Source organism: Pelodiscus sinensis, chromosome 14 (assembly GCF_052426305.1).
Source record: "Pelodiscus sinensis isolate ZL-2025 chromosome 14, ASM5242630v1, whole genome shotgun sequence".
Classification (NCBI taxonomy): Eukaryota; Metazoa; Chordata; order Testudines; family Trionychidae; genus Pelodiscus; species Pelodiscus sinensis.
In genome coordinates this window covers 39487106-39507690 of record NC_143065.1, presented here as the reverse complement: position 1 = coordinate 39507690, position 20585 = coordinate 39487106, and the positions used below count along the sequence as shown (strand labels likewise).

Below are 20585 nucleotides of genomic sequence, written 5' to 3'. Positions count from 1 at the left end.
GCAGCCGGCACCCTGGGACTGCTGGGATGTGTAACTGCTGAGTCCTACTGCAGCCCTCAGGAATTAGGGTGCACAAATCCAAAGGAATTCCGGCCACTCTTCATAATCAAACTGTACTGAGGGCATAGTTCTTAACAGGCCCTCCTGTGGCAGCCTTCAGGTCACTTATGCCAAAGGACTGGCTCGTGGTAGCGTGGCCAGGATCAGAGGAGCATCACTGGGGCTTGTCACTGAAAGCCCCTGGTGTACACCCCGACTTGCATTCCAAGCCCGCAGCCAGGGACTTGGGCCCACGAAGCTTTTCTGAGCTGGCCGAGATCGGCTCAGCCCAGCAGAGAAAAGGGGCTGGTGTTCTGGATTTATGCCAGGCCCCAGAGGCTGCTCTAAGCAACGTCAGCTGGCCAGGCAAGTCTGGCTCTCCCTGAGCCCGAGCTTCTTGGAAGCGGCTGCCACAGGGATCTCCTGGCTGGATCGGAGTGTTAATCCACGTCTGGCCCTTTCCCAGAACATCGTCCCAAACACACAAGAAGAAAGTGTCAGTTTGTAAATTCTGCACTCTCCTGTCCCCGACTCCCCTGCATGGGGTCCTGGCAGCCTATTGCAGATGGGGGTGCAGGAAAACCCAGGTCATGTTCCCTGCATCAGAGCAGGGAGGGGCTGGTGCAAAAGCAACTGATGGTGCCACGTAAGGATTCTGTGGAGATTGGCTCGGCTGGGTTTACTTTGCATGGAGAGGGAGGTCCAAAGCCGTCCCGGTGCAGGAGAGGTTTGGGCCCCAGGCTGCCCGGGCCTTACATAGAGGCTACAATTAACCCGCTCTACGGCAAAATCGCTGGGGGTTGTGAGTATTTGCATGTTTTCGTAACACTTTCTCCCCTGCTTTTCCAGCAGCCCGTTGGGGGCAGACTGTACCCCTGCATGCCAGCCAGGCCTGTACTTCAGCAAAGAGAGCCGGAAATGCGAGAGGTGCCACGCGAGCTGCCAGACGTGTGTCGGTACGTTCTTCACCTGCAAGCGGTCCCCAGCAGCGGGGGTCTCAGACCCAGCCCTCTGCGCCTACGCCTTGCGCTCGCTGCTCTGTTGCGCCACAGGGAGTGGGCTTGAGGCCTTGTTGCCGTGGTGGGCAACCTGCGGCCCATTGGGGCTCCGTGTGTGGCCCGCGACATTGCTGCCCATGCGCAGGGGTTGCCAGATTCTGCTGGTTTTGGTTTGCCGTTTTTTCCCTGTCGGTATTATTAATGTGACACGCACATACAGCAAGTGCAGGTGAGGTGAGGTGCCTGCTGGTTGCACACATGGACCGTGAGAGCCGTGTGCTCCCGCTGTAACCAATCAGCGCTGCTACGGTTCAGTCGGCGCCCCCCGCAAATTCTAGGGATGCAAGCGCAGTGAGCAAAACTGCCCTATCCCAGGAGACAACCTTGCGGCCCACTGAGATGGAGGAGGGCCACTCATGCCGTCCCCTCACTAGCCTACGTTGCCCACCGCTGCCTTATTGCCCTTTCAAGGTGCACTTTGAGCCAGCTTTGCTGGATGGATCAATGCAAAAATTAACCAAGCTGCTTGTGGAAGGAAAAGAAACGCGGCATGGACTCAGGGAGTGTCACTCCCCATGCAAAACCCGGCCCAGAAAAGGGAAAGCTTCCCAACATGCTGCTTTTCCATGGGGCTCGCAGCTGCCAGACTGTAACAGATCTGGTCCTTTTCAGTCGGGTTGTTAGAGTTTCGCAACTGGGGAATTCTCTCTAGGTTTGCTACAGAAAGTCAGTCTTGTTTTTTTTCTGCCCTCACCATCTGCATCTCTTCAGATCCCTGCAGCAACTTGGAAGAGCACGCCCTCTCCCAGCCCTGCACCCCTTGCCCCAGCCGTGCTCCTATTCTGGGAGCAGTGAGGCGGCTACAGAGGGCCTTTTCGCTGGTCTTACCCTCCCAAGCACAGCCTTCTTAAGACACTACAATTCCCAAGTCGCCGCTTCCTCTGGCTTTGCTGAGCAGAACTGTTGTGTAGGGGCTACAACTCAGGCCTGAGGTTGCATCCGGAGGGATGCTGGAGTAACCATCCCTTATTCTGGTTACTCTGGGAAGGAGTAGGGCAGGCCCATTGATTTCCCACACGCTGCAGGTAACCAGCCTAGCAGGAATGAAGCCTTGGATCGGTTGGCCTCGATTTCTCACAGATGGAGCCTTTCCTGCAAACGCTGGCTGACCAATGACAGCCCAGCAAAGCAGGAAGCTGGCTAATTTTGATTTTGTACCTACCCGGCTGGCACCCAGTGCTATCCCTAACTAATCTTTTCTGGGGTATTCTGGAAAAGGTTCAGGAAAGGGCACCAAACTGATTAGGGCTGCTATATGAAATGAAACAGCTACCATATGAAGAGAGATTAAAAAGACTGGGACTTTTCAGCTTAGAAAAGAGAAGACGAAGGGGATATCTGACAGAGGTCTATAAAATCATGACAGGTATGGAGAAAGTAAAAAGGAAAAGTGATTTACTTGTTCCCACAACATACGAAGTAGGGGTCCCCAAATGAAATTAATAGGTAGCAGATTTAAAACAAACAAAAGGGAAGTTTTTCTTCGTGAAGTACACAGCCAACCTGTGGAACTCCTTGCCAGAGGATGTTGAGAAGATCAGGACTTTAGCAGGGGTCAAGAAAGAACTAGATACATTTATGGAGGTTAGGTTCATCAGTGGCCATTAACCAGGATGGGTAGGGATGGTTTCCCTAGCCTCTGATTGTAAGAGGCTGGAAATGGATGACAGGAGAGGGATCACTTGATGGTTGCCTGTTCCGTTCACTCCCTCTGGGGCATCTGGTATTGGCCACTGTCAGAAGACAGGGCACTGAGCTAGATGGACCTTTGGTCTGACCCAGTGTGGCCCTTCTTGTGTTCTTATGTAACTTAACTTTGTGACTCCTATCACATGCTGCAAATCAAGGAGTGTCCCAGAACACTGAGAGAGCTCATGTGGCACCAATGTATTCCCAGCAGCTCCCAGGGCAGCTTTGGCTTATTCTTAGGAGCATTATGTTCTGCAATCATTCCAAATTAAACAAATACCCATCTCCCTTCTTTCACGCTCTGTCATCACCCACATTTTCATAATAGATTTTCTGGACAGCTCTGATTTCCATCAATTTTTTTGAAGCTATTCTGCCTTCTCTTTTAAATTCTTGCCTTTGCGGTTTGTGACGGTCCAACCACTTTGCATTGTTAACTTTTCCATTTATCCTCTGAAGAGTCCCAACTCTGAGGATAATGTGATCCCTAGACAATTCATATTCACTGGCTTGAATCTCATTTATCATACATGGTTAATTTCCTAAAATTGAGTCCAAAATATTCATTTATCTTGCTGGGTAAGTGTGATGGGGAACCGACTTTTACTCTCTTAAGAAAATTACACCCTTTCTCATTCTTATTCCTGTCAGCGAAAATACAGTTCACCACGTCCATTCGTCTAGCCTTTTCTTGTTTCCCTTGTTTGCATGATCATTTCTGAATCTGCTTTTGCAACGTGCATCGAAGGCCTTTAATAATGGTGTTTTAACCATTGCAGTGTCCTGCACTAGATCGAGCATATCTGTGCTGTGGAGAAGCAAAGTCTGTCTCTTTTCATTGCTCTCCCTAGCATCCCTTCTATTCACATAGGCCACCTCAGCTGTACACGGTCATTAGAAAAGGGAGAGGGTGGAGTGCCTACGCGGGAAGGGAAGGTAGCACGAGACAGAGAGACCCTCCGTGGGGAAGGGAGGAGCTGTAGCAGAGATATGAAGGGAGAGGCATTGTGGGGAAGGTGTTTTCTCAGCACTGTGAGCGGCAGCGTGAGATAGGGCTTGGGATCAGAAAAGGAGCCGGCAGAACAACGCTACGAACCTCAGAGCTCGAGTGTTCACCGAGCACCCGTGGAAAGTAGCCCTAAATCACCGAATGTCGGTCCGCTTCACAATGTCCATGTTTTCACCGTGTCGGAAGAAATGGCCGAGGTCAGCGACCCTGTGCAGCAGACACCAGTCACGCTTGTTGGCTGCCTCTCTTGCCCAGCTGGGTGCATCCTCCAGTGGGTAAGAATGGCTGGGGCTCTGTTCCCAAAGGTCCATGCGCCATGCAGCATCTGCTGCCTGAGGGATGCCAATAGGGCCAAGCGGCCTTTGTGCGTGGCGTCTGCTTGGTCAAACGCCACCAGGTGGCAGCAAAGAGAAAGGACTGGGGAGTGGGCCTCAGCAGTGGCCTGCCCTCTCCGTGGGCTGCACCTGGGGCTCCACCTGTGGCCCGCTGACCCCGCCTGTCAGCCCACGTGCCTCATGCGCACGAGGACACCGGAGCCCCGCACTTCCTCCTCCCCGTCTCTCCCAGCACTCTCAGAGCACACAAATCTCCCCAAAGGCATGTTGGGGAGGGAGACAGACAATGGGTCCGTGGGCCACAGTGGAGCCCCAGTGGGCCGTGGGCAGCCCATGGGCCACCGGTTGCCCACCACGCAGCTGGGTTCTCGGTAAAATTGCCCAAGGTGCAGATTTTCCTGTTGGATTTTCCTGTCGTTTTCTCACGGCTCGGGATCTCCCCATGCGCACAAAGCGCTGGCCATGTAGGGGGCCGAGCTGGCCTGGTGCTGCGTCTTGGTCTCTCCACCTGGGGCATCCAGTGGGGACAAACACTGTCTGACCGTCAGCACAGATGAGCGGTTGTGGGTGCTCGAGGACTGATCAGGGCATGTGCTCCTAAAAATGTCAGGCTCACCTCCGAACACTGCCAATCACCTGGGCCTGTCGGCATCTCTCCTTTCTAACCAAGCCGTTGGGTGAGCTGGGCCCTCGCTGGGCTTAGTCCCGCTGGCAGGCAGCTTGTTTGTTCTACCACAGTCCTCTGGAACAGAGCAGACTGCTGTATATGTACCCTCCCGGGTGTCACTGGCTCCCATCCGACACAGGCATCTTACCACAATGCCCTATTGGTCTTTGGAGCAGTCTATAATATTTCACTTCCCCTTGTTCTCCCCAGGGCCAGGCAAAGAGGCCTGTATACAATGTGCCAAACATTTCCACCTGCACGAGTGGCGATGTGTCCCTGCTTGCAGCCAGGGGTTTTACCCTGAGGAGGTGCCAGGTCTGCCTTCTAAAGTCTGCACCAGGTACGGGAACCTCTTGAGCCCTTTCCCTTTGAAGTTAGCATGAGGAATTGCACAGGGATCCGTTCTTAATAGCTGGCGGAGCCATCGGCAGTCAGAGAGGGGCTGCTGAGAGCGTGTGTCATGGGGAACAAAGATAAAAATCCTGAAAAACGGCAGGCAGAGGGTGTTGCTTACTAGACCGACTAAAGTGGTCAAACAAGCCCTGAGCTTCTGGGAATCACCTTTCCCACGCCAGAGCGGATTTTTCACTAGTGAAAAGTGTCAGCGTGGGGCATCCTTAGAGAGCAAACGCCTTGGGGGGCATCATATTGTTCTGCTTGTGCAGCACCTGGCCGGTGGAACCCCAGTCAATGACTAGGCCTGAGAGGGGCTACAATGGTACAGAGAACAAATGAACATAAGAAGTCTTGCCTCAGGGCCAGGGGGGGCTGGGTTCTAAACCCACCCCAAGACTTGGGCTCATAGGCACCACCGTGGTTTGCTGACAGGGCTGGATTGTGAAAGGGGCTTCTGGGGCTACACCCCATGAATAAAGCCCCTGGCTGGAGGTGGGGAGGCAGATCCATGCGCTGCTGTTCCCCGTCCTCCTTCAGGCTGGAGCTGTGGCCAGTGAAGTGGTGGGGGGTGGTGCCTACAAGCACAGGGAAGCGCAGTATCACCTGTTCCCCTACCACCAAATGAGAGCTGTGTTGGGTAAGTACCCCAATCCCCTGCCCCCTCCTTTACCTTCCCTCTGGGACCCCATAGCCCCACCCCCCAGTCTACTCCTGCACCCTGCCTCCTTCCCAGACCCCGCACCTCCACCCCCAGCCTGCACCCTGCCTCCTTCCCAGACCCTGCACCTCCACCCCCAGCCTGCACCCTACCTCCTTCCCAAACCCTGCACCTCCACCCCCAGCCTGCACCCTACCTCCTTCCCAAACCCCGCACCTCCACCCCCAGCCTGCACCCTGCCTCCTTCCCAGACCCCGCACCTCCACCCCCAGCCTGCACCCTGCCTCCTTCCCAGACCCTGCACCTCCACCCCCAGCCTGCACCCTACCTCCTTCCCAAACCCCGCACCTCCACCCCCAGCCTGCACCCTGCCTCCTTCCCAGACCCCGCACCTCCACCCCCAGCCTGCACCCTGCCTCCTTCCCAAACCCTGCACCTCCACCCCCAGCCTGCACCCCCTCCTTCCCAGACCCCGCACCTCCACCCCCAGCCTGCACCCTACCTCCTTCCCAAACCCCGCACCTCCACCCCCAGCCTGCACCCTGCCTCCTTCCCAGACCCCGCACCTCCACCCCCAGCCTGCACCCTGCCTCCTTCCCAAACCCTGCACCTCCACCCCCAGCCTGCACCCTGCCTCCTTCCCAAACCCCGCACCTCCACCCCCAGCCTGTACCCTGCCTCCTTCCCAAACCCCGCACCTCCACCCCCAGCCTGCACCCTGCCTCCTTCCCAGACCCCGCACCTCCACCCCCAGCCTGCACCCTGCCTCCTTCCCAGACCCTGCACCTCCACCCCCAGCCTGCACCCTGCCTCCTTCCCAGACCCCGCACCTCCACCCCCAGCCTGCACCCCCTCCTTCCCAGACCCTGCACCTCCACCCCCAGCCTGTACCCTGTCTCCTTCCTAAACCCGCACCTCCACCCCCAGCCTGTACCCTGCCTCCTTCCCAAACCCCGCACCTCCACCCCCAGCCTGCACCCTGCCTCCTTCCCAGACCCCGCACCTCCACCCCCAGCCTGCACCCTGCCTCCTTCCCAGACCCTGCACCTCCACCCCCAGCCTGCACCCTGCCTCCTTCCCAGACCCCGCACCTCCACCCCCAGCCTGCACCCTGCCTCCTTCCCAGACCCTGCACCTCCACCCCCAGACTGCACCCTGCCTCCTTCCCAGACCCCGCACCTCCACCCCCAGCCTGCACCCCCTCCTTCCCAGACCCTGCACCTCCACCCCCAGCCTGTACCCTGTCTCCTTCCTAAACCCGCACCTCCACCCCCAGCCTGCACCCCCTCCTTCCCAGACCCTGCACCTCCACCCCCAGCCTGTACCCTGTCTCCTTCCTAAACCCGCACCTCCACCCCCAGCCTGTACCCTGCCTCCTTCCCAAACCCCGCACCTCCACCCCCAGCCTGCACCCTGCCTCCTTCCCAGACCCCGCACCTCCACCCCCAGCCTGCACCCTGCCTCCTTCCCAGACCCCGCACCTCCACCCCCAGCCTGCACCCTGCCTCCTTCCCAAACCCTGCACCTCCACCCCCAGCCTGCACCCCCTCCTTCCCAGACCCCACACCTCTACCCCCAGCCTGCACCCTACCTCCTTCCCAAACCCCGCACCTCCACCCCCAGCCTGCACCCTGCCTCCTTCCCAGACCCCGCACCTCCACCCCCAGCCTGCACCCTGCCTCCTTCCCAAACCCTGCACCTCCACCCCCAGCCTGCACCCTGCCTCCTTCCCAGACCCCGCACCTCCACCCCCAGCCTGCACCCCCTCCTTCCCAGACCCCGCACCTCCACCCCCAGCCTGCACCCTGCCTCCTTCCCAGACCCCGCACCTCCACCCCCAGCCTGCACCCTGCCTCCTTCCCAAACCCTGCACCTCCACCCCCAGCCTGCACCCTGCCTCCTTCCCAGACCCCGCACCTCCACCCCCAGCCTGCACCCCCTCCTTCCCAGACCCTGCACCTCCACCCCCAGCCTGTACCCTGTCTCCTTCCTAAACCCGCACCTCCACCCCCAGCCTGTACCCTGTCTCCTTCCTAAACCCGCACCTCCACCCCCAGCCTGCACCCTGCCTCCTTCCCAGACCCCGCACCTCCACCCCCAGCCTGCACCCTGCCTCCTTCCCAGACCCTGCACCTCCACCCCCAGCCTGCACCCTGCCTCCTTCCCAAACCCTGCACCTCCACCCCCAGCCTGCACCCCCTCCTTCCCAGACCCCGCACCTCCACCCCCAGCCTGCACCCTACCTCCTTCCCAAACCCCGCACCTCCACCCCCAGCCTGCACCCTGCCTCCTTCCCAGACCCCGCACCTCCACCCCCAGCCTGCACCCTGCCTCCTTCCCAAACCCCGCACCTCCACCCCCAGCCTGCACCCTGCCTCCTTCCCAAACCCCGCACCTCCACCCCCAGCCTGCACCCTGCCTCCTTCCCAGACCCCGCACCTCCACCCCCAGCCTGCACCCTGCCTCCTTCCCAGACCCTGCACCTCCACCCCCAGCCTGCACCCTGCCTCCTTCCCAGACCCCGCACCTCCACCCCCAGCCTGCACCCCCTCCTTCCCAGACCCTGCACCTCCACCCCCAGCCTGTACCCTGTCTCCTTCCCAAACCCGCACCTCCACCCCCAGCCTGCACCCCCTCCTTCCCAGACCCTGCACCTCCACCCCCAGCCTGTACCCTGTCTCCTTCCTAAACCCGCACCTCCACCCCCAGCCTGTACCCTGCCTCCTTCCCAAACCCCGCACCTCCACCCCCAGCCTGCACCCTGCCTCCTTCCCAGACCCCGCACCTCCACCCCCAGCCTGCACCCTGCCTCCTTCCCAGACCCTGCACCTCCACCCCCAGCCTGCACCCTGCCTCCTTCCCAGACCCCGCACCTCCACCCCCAGCCTGCACCCTGCCTCCTTCCCAGACCCTGCACCTCCACCCCCAGCCTGTACCCTGTCTCCTTCCTAAACCCGCACCTCCACCCCCAGCCTGCACCCTGTCTCCTTCCCAGACCCTGCACCTCCACCCCCAGCCTGTACCCTGTCTCCTTCCTAAACCCGCACCTCCACCCCCAGCCTGTACCCTGCCTCCTTCCCAAACCCCGCACCTCCACCCCCAGCCTGCACCCTGCCTCCTTCCCAGACCCCGCACCTCCACCCCCAGCCTGCACCCTGCCTCCTTCCCAGACCCCGCACCTCCACCCCCAGCCTGCACCCTGCCTCCTTCCCAAACCCTGCACCTCCACCCCCAGCCTGCACCCCCTCCTTCCCAGACCCCGCACCTCTACCCCCAGCCTGCACCCTACCTCCTTCCCAAACCCCGCACCTCCACCCCCAGCCTGCACCCTGCCTCCTTCCCAGACCCCGCACCTCCACCCCCAGCCTGCACCCTGCCTCCTTCCCAAACCCTGCACCTCCACCCCCAGCCTGCACCCTGCCTCCTTCCCAGACCCCGCACCTCCACCCCCAGCCTGCACCCCCTCCTTCCCAGACCCTGCACCTCCACCCCCAGCCTGCACCCTACCTCCTTCCCAAACCCCGCACCTCCACCCCCAGCCTGCACCCTGCCTCCTTCCCAGACCCCGCACCTCCACCCCCAGCCTGCACCCTGCCTCCTTCCCAAACCCTGCACCTCCACCCCCAGCCTGCACCCTGCCTCCTTCCCAGACCCCGCACCTCCACCCCCAGCCTGCACCCCCTCCTTCCCAGACCCTGCACCTCCACCCCCAGCCTGTACCCTGTCTCCTTCCTAAACCCGCACCTCCACCCCCAGCCTGCACCCTGCCTCCTTCCCAGACCCCGCACCTCCACCTCCAGCCTGCACCCTGCCTCCTTCCCAGACCCCGCACCTCCACCCCCAGCCTGCACCCTGCCTCCTTCCCAAACCCTGCACCTCCACCCCCAGCCTGCACCCCCTCCTTCCCAGACCCCGCACCTCTACCCCCAGCCTGCACCCTACCTCCTTCCCAAACCCCGCACCTCCACCCCCAGCCTGCACCCTGCCTCCTTCCCAGACCCCGCACCTCCACCCCCAGCCTGCACCCTGCCTCCTTCCCAAACCCTGCACCTCCACCCCCAGCCTGCACCCTGCCTCCTTCCCAGACCCCGCACCTCCACCCCCAGCCTGCACCCCCTCCTTCCCAGACCCTGCACCTCCACCCCCAGCCTGCACCCTACCTCCTTCCCAAACCCCGCACCTCCACCCCCAGCCTGCACCCTGCCTCCTTCCCAGACCCCGCACCTCCACCCCCAGCCTGCACCCTGCCTCCTTCCCAAACCCTGCACCTCCACCCCCAGCCTGCACCCTGCCTCCTTCCCAGACCCCGCACCTCCACCCCCAGCCTGCACCCCCTCCTTCCCAGACCCTGCACCTCCACCCCCAGCCTGTACCCTGTCTCCTTCCTAAACCCGCACCTCCACCCCCAGCCTGCACCCTGCCTCCTTCCCAGACCCCGCACCTCCACCTCCAGCCTGCACCCTGCCTCCTTCCCAGACCCCGCACCTCCACCCCCAGCCTGCTCCCTGGCAACCCCCTCCCTCACACAAACCCCTAACTTTTAGCCCTATCCCAAAGTGTGCGGGGGGGAGGGGGAGGGCCCACAAAATCTACCAGTCCTGGGTCCCAAGAAGAGTTAATCCAGCCCTGCTTGCTGCACTGTCCTTCAAGGCAGATGCTAAACCCTTATGGCTGGGATGAACATTAATACTTCTCCAGTGCCCTTTAAAAAGGGTAACTCCAGTATTCAGAAAACAGGGGCTGGCGCCTGGAGGTATATTGAGCATCAACTGACTGCTCCATTTGCCTTCATAGGCAGTTCTCTGGCAGTGTGTCGCTCATTCCTTTCCAAAGCAGTGAGGTGATTTGGGCAGGAGAGGCTCTGTAAGAAACAACATTCCAGTCCTTTCTCAAACATAAGTGTTTTTAACAAAAGAGGAGACTCGCAGGAATTTCCCCTAATTATATTAAAGAAATAAATGTTGTTATTTAATAGAACACAATGTTCTAATTTCTCCAGGCAGTAACCCAGTCAGATTCCTTCCTTTCTGGAGGTTTCATCAGCACATCTACATACTGTCTCCTTTAGATAGGAGGAATGCTTGATGTAACTTCTTTATTTTCTGCCTCATCACCTTCAGCTTGAACTCTCTGTAGTTTACCGCTACCTGCCTTTCTTAAAAAAAAAACAACCCACAGAATAAAAACATGATGCACTGAAAACATGTTGCATTTACTTATTCCTGGACAGAAATCTGTGTTAAACTGGAGATCACGCATTGTTAATTTAGAAATCCTGGAGATGTGGGAATTGTCTCCCGAAACAAGCATTACTGGTCCTGGCATCTCTACAGGGCAGAGTAAAGCTTGTTTAGGAGACTTAACTGCATTCTGCAATTTCAACATGACTGGATTTCTTTTACGTTTAACCTCTGAATTTCCTGGGTCTGGAGTAATTACAACATTCCTGTGAGGTTTTTAACCCTAAAATTCCTGATATAAGTTCTCCAAGGTAATGGTTTTGTCTGTGAGTATTAAAAATAGCTTCATTTCTAATCTTTTTGTTCAGAAGATGAAGAAGGCGGGAAATGGCTGGGACCCACCAAGCCCAGTTTCCATAGGCCATCAGAGTATGGCAACTTTTTAATCACTACTGACTGGAAATAAATGTGAAATGGAGGTGAAAGTCTCCTGAACACTGTCACCAGTTCAGTAAGGACTTCAGCTCTTCATCGTTCAAGTTTTCCAAAGAGAAAGGGCCTAGTTCAGTCTAGTCGTAAGTGGGTTCCAATCCATTCTCCTCAGTGCCCTACGGCTGAATTTGCCCTCAGTTCTGAGAGGTGTCTTGTAGGGATGTGAATGGTTAACCGGTTAACCAGTAAGCATCACCCTTACCGATTACGGTCAACTGGTTAGCTAGAGCAGCCCTACACATCCACCCAGGACCGGCTCCAGCCCTGCAGGGCCCACTGTGGGTGTGGGGCACTCCCACCCAGCCCCCATCCGAAGTGGGCCCGGCCTAGCGCATCATGGGGAGGGACGCCCTAGCCTGGCTGGAGCAGCCCCCTCTCCATGGTGGGCCAGGACTGGTTGGAGCATCCCCTAGCTGTGATGGGGCGGGGGGCGGGGGAATGCTCCAGCCTGCCTGCCCACCCCCGTTTAATCGGTTAATCCACTAAACATAAGATTTAAGTGGCTGACAGATTAACTGGGATTTTCCATCCCTCGTCTCTAGACAAATGGTTGCGGAGCTGAGAGAAAATATTTGTGCTCTTGTCTCTTTGTCAGATGTGATGACAACTGTTCAGCCTGTGAAGGCTCCAGGGACAACTGCATCAAGTGTAAGGAAGGTTTCACTCTTCACGTCGGCTCGTGCGTGACAAACGTGTCCTGCCTGGAAGGTATGTAACAAGAGGGTAAATATCTGTAATACCGACCCCAGGCTGGTACCCCAGTAGCACAAACAGGCCCTAAAGTCACCCTCAAAGAGCAGCTCGGGGTGCTCGAATGGCATAAAGTCACGAGAATCAACTCCACATCATCTGCTCCCCATCTGCCCATCTCTGGAAATGTGGCCTGTCAGAGCACACTCTGGTTATTGAGAGCCATTGAAGGGCTGGTGGGGACTAGTCCAGCTAGCGTATGTTAAAGCATCATGGGGAGGAGCATCTAAGCTACAGTGCTGGCCCCAGGATGCAGGAAGGCTGAAAGGCAGCTTAGAGATGCATTTGCTTCTCCTGATCTCCATGCACCAGGTGCCGCTGAAGATGGAGTCTGCCTATTGCATACTCTCTTTGCAGGCTCTTGTACTCAACCCCTAGCTGCCTTTAGACACCACTGATTTCATTGGAAGTTAGGCATCTAAATTACTTAGACGATGCAGTCCTGCCTCTTTCTGTGAAGTGTCTAGCATGCTATCAGATAATAATAAAAAACCTTCTGAATTTCACATGGGACTGGTCTTGGAATCAAACCAGAGAATAGATGGGAGAAACATATAAGAGCATATAGGGCTGCCAATTGGGGTGGGATTAAAGGGGGCAGCTGCCCTGGCACCTGGCAATTAAAAAGGGCCCAGGGCTCTGGGCAACAGCTGGAACCCCGAGCCTTTTAAATTGCCACCTGCTGATGGTGTCCACCCATTGGTGCTGAAGAGCTGCCTGGGGGAATCTAGCCCACAATCCTGCCCCCTTTTCTGGAGGCCTTATCCTTTCTGGGGGCCTAAAGCTGGCCCCCAGCGTGCCCTAAGAAGTCTGTCTTTAACCCTGACAGCATAGGAAAAATCCTTCAACTGCACCTTTCCCAGTTATCTGCATTCCCAAGAATCCCCAGGCTGTGGTCAACAAAATGCTCCTGATTCTTCATTGTCTCCTCATAGGGAGAAACAAGGAGAATGTCTGGTGCTCTGTTTTCATATGTATGGAATGCATAATTGACCTATTCAAATTAAATCAAGTTACAGAATTCCTGACCTGAAACAGCGCTATGATTTCTCCCATCACGGTATCTATACCAGGATTGCAATAGAAACACTGGTTACCAGGCAAGGTTCACAAGTGTTTGCTTATTGCTCACACGAGGGTTTGCTTCAGAGGGATAGTCGAGTTAGTCTGTAACTAGAAAAACTTAAAAAAACAACGAATAGTCTTGTAGCACCTTAAAGACTAACAAAATATGTAGATGGTATCATGAGCTTTCGTGGGTACAACCCACTTCTTCAGATGAAGGACTAATCCTTGGACTAATTCTCCCACTCATCCCAAAGGGTATGTCTACACTACCACCCTAGTTCGAACTAGGGTGGTTAATGTAGGCAACCAAAGTTGCAAATGAAGCCCGGGATTTGAATTTCCCGGGCTTCGTTTGCATCTTGCCGGGCGCCGCCATTTTTAAATCCCCGATAGTTCAGACTCCGTGCTCGCGGCTACACGTGGCACGGAGTAGGTAGTTCGGATTAGGCTTCCTATTCCGAACTACCGGTACACCTCATTCCACGAGGAGTAACGGTAGTTCGGAATAGGAAGCCTAATCTGAACTACCTAGTCCGTGCTGCGTGTAGCCACGAGCACGGAGTCCAAACTAGCGGGGATTTAAAAATGGCGGCGCCCGGCAAGATGAAAATGAAGCCCGGGAAATTCAAATCCCGGGCTTTATTTGCAACTTCGGTTGCCTACATTAACCACCCTAGTTCGAACTAGGGTGATAGTGTAAACATACCCCAAGTGTCCCCATTTCTTCAGGTGACTTCTTTTCAATTCTCTCTCCTCACACACTGGAGCAAATTGCATTGCCTGTTCCCTATGAGTGTTTGTTTATTTAAAATGTTAATCTGCTTTCTCAGAGTCTCCTGTTCCTGACCGAGGCCCTTCAACTTTCAAGACTCTCTGTGAGATTGTGAAATCCAAAAAGCTCTGTGAAATGAAGCTGTTTGTTCAGTTATGCTGTCAGACATGTCTCGTGGCTGGATAAATTTCAGTATCTTGCATCCAGGAATTCCACCACCCTGCAAGCCCAGTTTGCTGAACCTTTGGGATAAAAGTTTTTTGTTCTTTTTTTCAACTTTGGAAGACTTTACACAATGCAGCCTAACATCGGTTTGTCAGTTTGGTAATGTTAATATCTCGGTCAATTTGTTTCTACAGCAATATCATGAATGACATTAAAGCTAGGTAGGATCTTGGTAATTAAGGCCCCAAAAATATAAAACAAATGGCAATATTAATACTCTCAAATACTTCTCTTGACTGGGAACTGATGTGGGATCCAGACACCTCACCTTGTTTCTTAGTCAAAATCCTTTCCATTCAACCATTTCAAGGGCATAGCAGGAGATCAGACTTGGAAGCACCCAGCACTTCTGTGCCTCGGAGACGCTATTGATGGTTAAATACTTTCTGTTCTTTTATGCTGGTAGTTCATGGCTGATAAAAATCCATGTTACAAAAAAAACCAAGTACTGTAGTAAAGTATTTTTCTGTTCTTTACATGTGTAAAATAATGAACTGAGTAACCTGAACTGAATAATCTGCTGAATAAAAGATGTAAAGCCAAGTGTTCAGGTTACCCATTGGCGTCTGTTGTTAACTGTTTCTGTCCGGCCATAAACATGGCAATAAGCAAAGATTTGAGGACCATCTTTAGTTAGTGTAAGGGGGACAATCCAATGCACCTGCTAGTGTCAGATCTTAACTTAGCCCATAGCATCCTTCAGGGTCCTCATCCAGCCTGTTGTTGCATGCAAGCTTGTCCCCACACAGATCCCTACTGATTCAGTGGGACTGTGGCCAGACATAAGGGTCAAGCCACATGGATCAGGAGTCTTATTTATTCATCCATTTCTCTTCTGAAATAACCATTAAGTTGTTGATGAACTCAGGTCTGATCATTGAAACAGGCTAAGTTCTTCCTCTCCTAGCTACATGACATGGGTTTCCCATATTTTTTACTTTTCAGTGCTTTGCATCAAAGCCTTGTCTAGATGACAACTTGTTGATGGGCTTAACACCTTACTCTGGCAAAATCCTCCTATTGATGGCAGCAGACTGACTTTCTTAGGCATCTGCTTCCAAAAGAGACATGTTGATGATCTGGTCAAGAAGCATCCTCCCTATCCAGTACAGAAAACCAATCAGAATCTTTTCTCTCTGTCTCCAAACAGGATGTCATGTGGTAGTTGTATAATTGTTTAAAGTGTATTTGGTTATCGTGTTGTCTTAAGATTGTTTATAATAACTTATATGTTTTTCTCCACCAATTATTATTATTATGGGATGTGGGAAATATTTTATGTGTCTTATTCATGTGTTTCTCCTTCTCTGGAACCTCCCTAGTGAGACTTTTTACAAATATGTTATTTTCATTGGACATATGTATGTTGCATGTTCTGATTTTCATTGTTAATAGGTTTAACAAGTTAAACCTTCTGCCAGTGGGTTTAACTTTAAATTCACAGTTAAAGCTTTATCAGTTCTTTATGAAGCAGGAAGAAGCCATTTTTTAATTCAAATTATTTGCACCCTGTCTGGGCCTGGACCTGGGCCTGAAACCTCAGCCAGTTGAACACGGGACAGCCAAATGCCATTGTTCATAAAACCAAATGGATCAACAACCACGTAAAGGTGAAGCTTCTATGAACTGACCATTAACTGAATAAATTGTTTACATCCACTGATGAGTGAGTCTGTACTCCTTCCAGGATGCCCGAGTCAATGGATTTATCTTGTCATCCACACCAGAGTTTGATCAAGTGTTTGATGTCTCTGTGAAGCCTTTTTCATTGGACATAAGAAGCTTGACAGACCAAGGTCAAAAGTCAGTTGTCCAAGATTTTCTGCTGGGAAGTTAACAGAATCCTTACTGCTAGAGATGCATTTCATCTGTAGAAGGGCACACACCCCTCCTCATTAACTAATACTGATGGTTTATTTATTATTATTTATTTAAAATATTTTTACTCCACCTCTCTAAAATATTCGAGGTGGCTTACAATTTTTTTTAAAACACAATATAAATATATATAAAAATTAAAATATGGTTTATACCTTCACACAAATATCCAAGGTACTTAATAAAGATCATTTTAATCAAGCACTTTTCATCCTGAAGGCTCCCAAACTACTTTGCAACCTGGCATGCAAATCACACATAGCATGGCAGCTAGCAACACACAGTGACTGGACAGGATTGTCAAGGCAGAGAGTGAAGAACATGGTATCACATTGGAGGAATTCAGGTAGGTGGAACATAGTTACCCAAGTTGGACTTAGAGGTGACGATGGGAGCCTAGAGCGGTGCTTTATAAACTGAAGAAATTAATGACATTTGCCTTCACAAATGGGGGAAATGTACTCACATTTACTGTATAATTCACTATTGCTATACAGCATCCTTGTTGTGACTAATAGTGGCCACATGACACGAGCGGGTCTTCTGCCCATGAATATTGCATTACAAAAATGTATTCTTGTGTCACACAGTAGACAAAGGGAGGAGCTGTCAAGGGACTCAAGGGCAGTAAGCTTTAAATTCTCCGGCTTTTGTTGGCTCTAATCATCATATTGCTTGTATTAGATTACCAAAATGCTAAGAAATGCTTAAGAACACAAGCATGGCCATGCTGGGTCAGACTGATGATCCAGCTTGTCCAGTATCCTGTCTCTGAGGGTTTGTCTACACTACAGCACTAATTCGAACTAACTTAATTTGAATTAGTTAATACGAACTAAGCTAATTCGAACTAGTGCATCTAAACCTAAAAACTAGTTCAAATTAGCATTTTGCTAATTCGAACTAGCATGTCCACATTGAGTGGACCCTGAACCGAGGTTAAGGATGGCCGGAAGCAGTGCCGGCAAGGCATCGGATTAGGACTTAGAGCGTGGAGCTGCTGTCTCAGGCTACCCGAGGGCTGTGCTTAAAGGGACCCGACCCCCACCCCGGACAGACAGTTCTCAGGGGTTCCCGCTCACTTGTCTAATTCGATGAGGGACAGCAAAGCAGTCCTGACTTGGAGTGCCCTGAGTGCCCACACTCGGCACATCACAGCACTCGGCCATCAGCCCGGCAGCACTTGCCGCAGGCTGCCATCCGAGGGGGGGGGTCAATCTAGGGGCTTCAGGAGATCTTCCACCCCGAGGAGCCCGCAGAGCCAGCCCAGTCCTCCCATCGGGGGCTCGTACCCCATTCCTCCCTCACCTCTTTCCACTTACCCCTCCCTAGCCCCCTTTTCCTCATGTACAAAATAAAGGACACTTGTGGTCAAAAATAGAAACTCTCTTTATTGAACAAAACTCGGGGAGACTGGGAAAAGGAGGTGGAAGAGGGAAAGGGAGAGGGTTGGAGAGGGGAGGGCAACTAAAATGATCAGGGGTTTGGAACAGGTCCCATATGAAGAGAGGCTAAAGAGACTGGGACTTTTCAGCTTAGAAAAGAGGAGACTGAAGGGGGATATGATAGAGGTCTGTAAAAGCATGAGTGGGGTGGAGAGGGTGCATAAAGAAAAGTTCATTAGTTCCCCTAATAGAAGGACTAGCGGATACCAAATGAAATGAATAGGTAGCAGGCTTCAAACTAACAACAGAAAGTTGTTCTTCACAAAGCAAACAGTCAACCTGTGGAACTCCTTGCTGCAGGAGGTTGTGAAGGCTAGAACTAGAACAGAGTTTAAAGAGACTTGAGATAAAGTCATGGAGGTTGGGTCCATGGAGTGGTATTAGCCAGGGGATAGAAATGGTGTTCCTGGCCTCTGTTTGTGGAAGGCTGGAGATGGATGGCACGAGACAAATGGCTTGGTCACTGTCTTTGGTCCATCCCCTCCAGGGTACCTAGTGTAGGCCGCTGTCAGCAGACAGGCTACTGGGCTAGATGAACCTTTGGTCTGACCCAGTACGGCCATTCTAAGCTCAGGGCTCAGGGTTGGGGGTCTCACTGGACCACCTTGAATTTCATGCAAACCTGCTCCTGGGTGGCCAGGCTGGCAGCTATCCTGCCCTAGACGGCCACTTTCCTGTGCCTAGTGAGGAGGTTGTGGATGAGGTCCACGATGTCCGCACTAGACCAGGCGGGCGCCTGCCTCTTGCGGACCAGGGCAGGCTCCCGGGAGCCGCCAGCCTGGTCCCGGTCTCGAGCCGTGCCAGGTGCAGGGTCTGCTGGCTAGTTGCTGGCAGGCTTGCACCTGGCATGGGCACCGTATCCAGCCCGTGCCCCTTTAAGGACTCCAGGGCCAGGAGGGGGGCAGAAGAGTTTCCCTGGTGGTGCCCAGAGTGGCCACCAGGGAAAGCTGGGGAGGGCTAGCCTCCCACTAGTTCGAATTAAGTGGCTACACAGCCCTTAATTCAAACTACTTAATTGAACTAGGCGTTAGTCCTCGTAGAATGAGGTTTACCTAGTTCGAATTAAGTTCGAACTAGCGGTTCGCGTGTGTAGCGCCTATCAAAGTTAATTCGAACTAACGTCTGTTAGTTCGAATTAACTTTGTAGTGTAGACATACCCTGAGAGAGGCCAGCACCACAGCGTCAGTGAGAATGTACTGAACAGGGCAGCTGGAGAGCCTGAGGGATTCTGGCTTATTTAGTCTGCAGAAGAGAAGAGTGAGGGGGGATTTGATAGCAGCCTTCAACTCCCTGAAGGGGGGTTCTAAAGAGGATGTGGAGAGGCTGTTCTCAGTGGAGGCAGATGACAGAACGAAGAGCAATGGTCTCAAGTCACGGTGGGGGAGGTCTAAGTTGCATATTAGGAACAACTATTTCACGAGGAGGGTGAAGCACTGGGATGGGTTCTCTACAGAGGTGGTGAAATCTCCATCCCTAAAGGTTTTTAAGTCCCAGCTTGACATCCTCCCAGCCAGAATTTTTAGCATGGGGTTGGACTTAATGACCTCCTGAGGTCTCTTCCAAATCGAGGATTCTGTGATCTATCCCTGCTTCCCTTTGCTGTTTCTCCCTAACTCTCAGGTGACCTTGACGTAAGGTGGGATGTCTTTTTAAATGGATGCAGCACAATTTAGGACAGCCCAGCACCAGAACTTGGAGCATCTTAACAACTCTTATCTCTGCTTCTAGTTGAACAGTGACCTGCCTTGACAAATTCCATTCCAAATTACTCTCAGGCTTGTACAGCACAACCAGTATCAGGCAAGTTATAGGGGATGTAAGTGAGGAAACCGTCTGGTATAGGGGGAAGGGTGTGCAGCTCTTTTTTCCCCTCCCCTAGGAATCATCCTTGTAAAGTCAAACTTCTGCTTATTTATCCGAGCAGTGGCAATAGCTTACTTGGTGCTATTAAGGCCTCTCAGCCACTGGTATGCTTGAAGGATCAGAGTGGCTCTGCCTTTAAGAGAAATGCATATTTAGGAAATTTCATAAAGTACATTTCCCTCTGGTCTCTTGCCATCAGCCACACATCCATAACAGCTCATTTCTGGACATCTTTAAAGCAGCCCTGTTCTAAGTCAGGTTGTGTTCACAGCCACCTGTACATTCAAAAAATAATTCCATACCAATGTTTTGGCTGCACAAAGCAGCAACTGTGAAAGTTTAAGACCACAGCTACAGTTCAAAAGCACTGTGTGTCCCACCTTTCAATGGATCTATGGTCAATAACGGCTCTAAAATAACAATGTGTAGTCCTGGGTAATGCATATAACTCTATCCCATTACAGGAAAATATGGATACATTGTATTCACCTTCAAAGGAAGGCACTGGCCCCTGTGGTACTCGAACACAATCTCTTTTGCAAGGACTGCTTAGAGATTGCCCCAACATGACTTCAGGACAGCACTGGCTGTATCACAACATGATTCCTTTGAGCAGCTGTAATCGGGCGATTCAGTCTCTCTTCCTGCTTGTGAGTATCCCTCTGGCTCCTAGGCTCTTTGAATGAAACAAGGACGCCCTTATGTGCCTCTCCTTGCTGAAATACTGCATGTGATATGTGGCGCTGATTATAAAGATGAAGGTCTTGTATAATGCAATCCAGGGACCACACATTTCCCAGCAGTGGCCCATTTCCCCCAGTGTGAGAGTGACTGAGACAAACCGGAAACACTGTAGTGCAGAGAAATGCCGGCCACAGTCTGACTTTCCCTGATGCTTTGCTGTTGCGCAGACATCTCAACGGAACCATGGCAATGTGCTGTGCATTAAGCTACTTGCCCTGAGCATCTGAAGAGATACATTCTTTTGGGTTACACTCTTCCAGTCACTGACTAAGAAATCCTCATCTCTGCGGTTATTGCTCTAGAGTTTGGCACATCC

The 20585-nt window shown here is 53.2% G+C and overlaps 1 protein-coding gene across 2 annotated transcripts in view; it reads left to right on the top strand.

Moving 5' to 3' along the window:
- Positions 1–15997, top strand: part of PCSK6 (proprotein convertase subtilisin/kexin type 6) — a 160889-nt gene extending 144892 nt beyond the window's left edge. The window contains exons 18-21 of one of the 2 annotated variants that reach the window (XM_075896922.2): positions 892–995; positions 5008–5137; positions 12119–12231; positions 14172–15997. In XM_075896922.2, coding sequence (XP_075753037.2) covers positions 892–995; positions 5008–5137; positions 12119–12231; positions 14172–14299 — 475 coding nt within the window. In that variant the 3' untranslated portion in view covers positions 14300–15997. Of the gene's footprint in view, positions 1–888; positions 996–5007; positions 5138–12118; positions 12232–14171 lie in introns of both variants that reach the window. The other variant, XM_075896921.2, reaches the window with a different exon arrangement.
- Positions 15998–20585: the final 4588 nt, after the last annotated feature.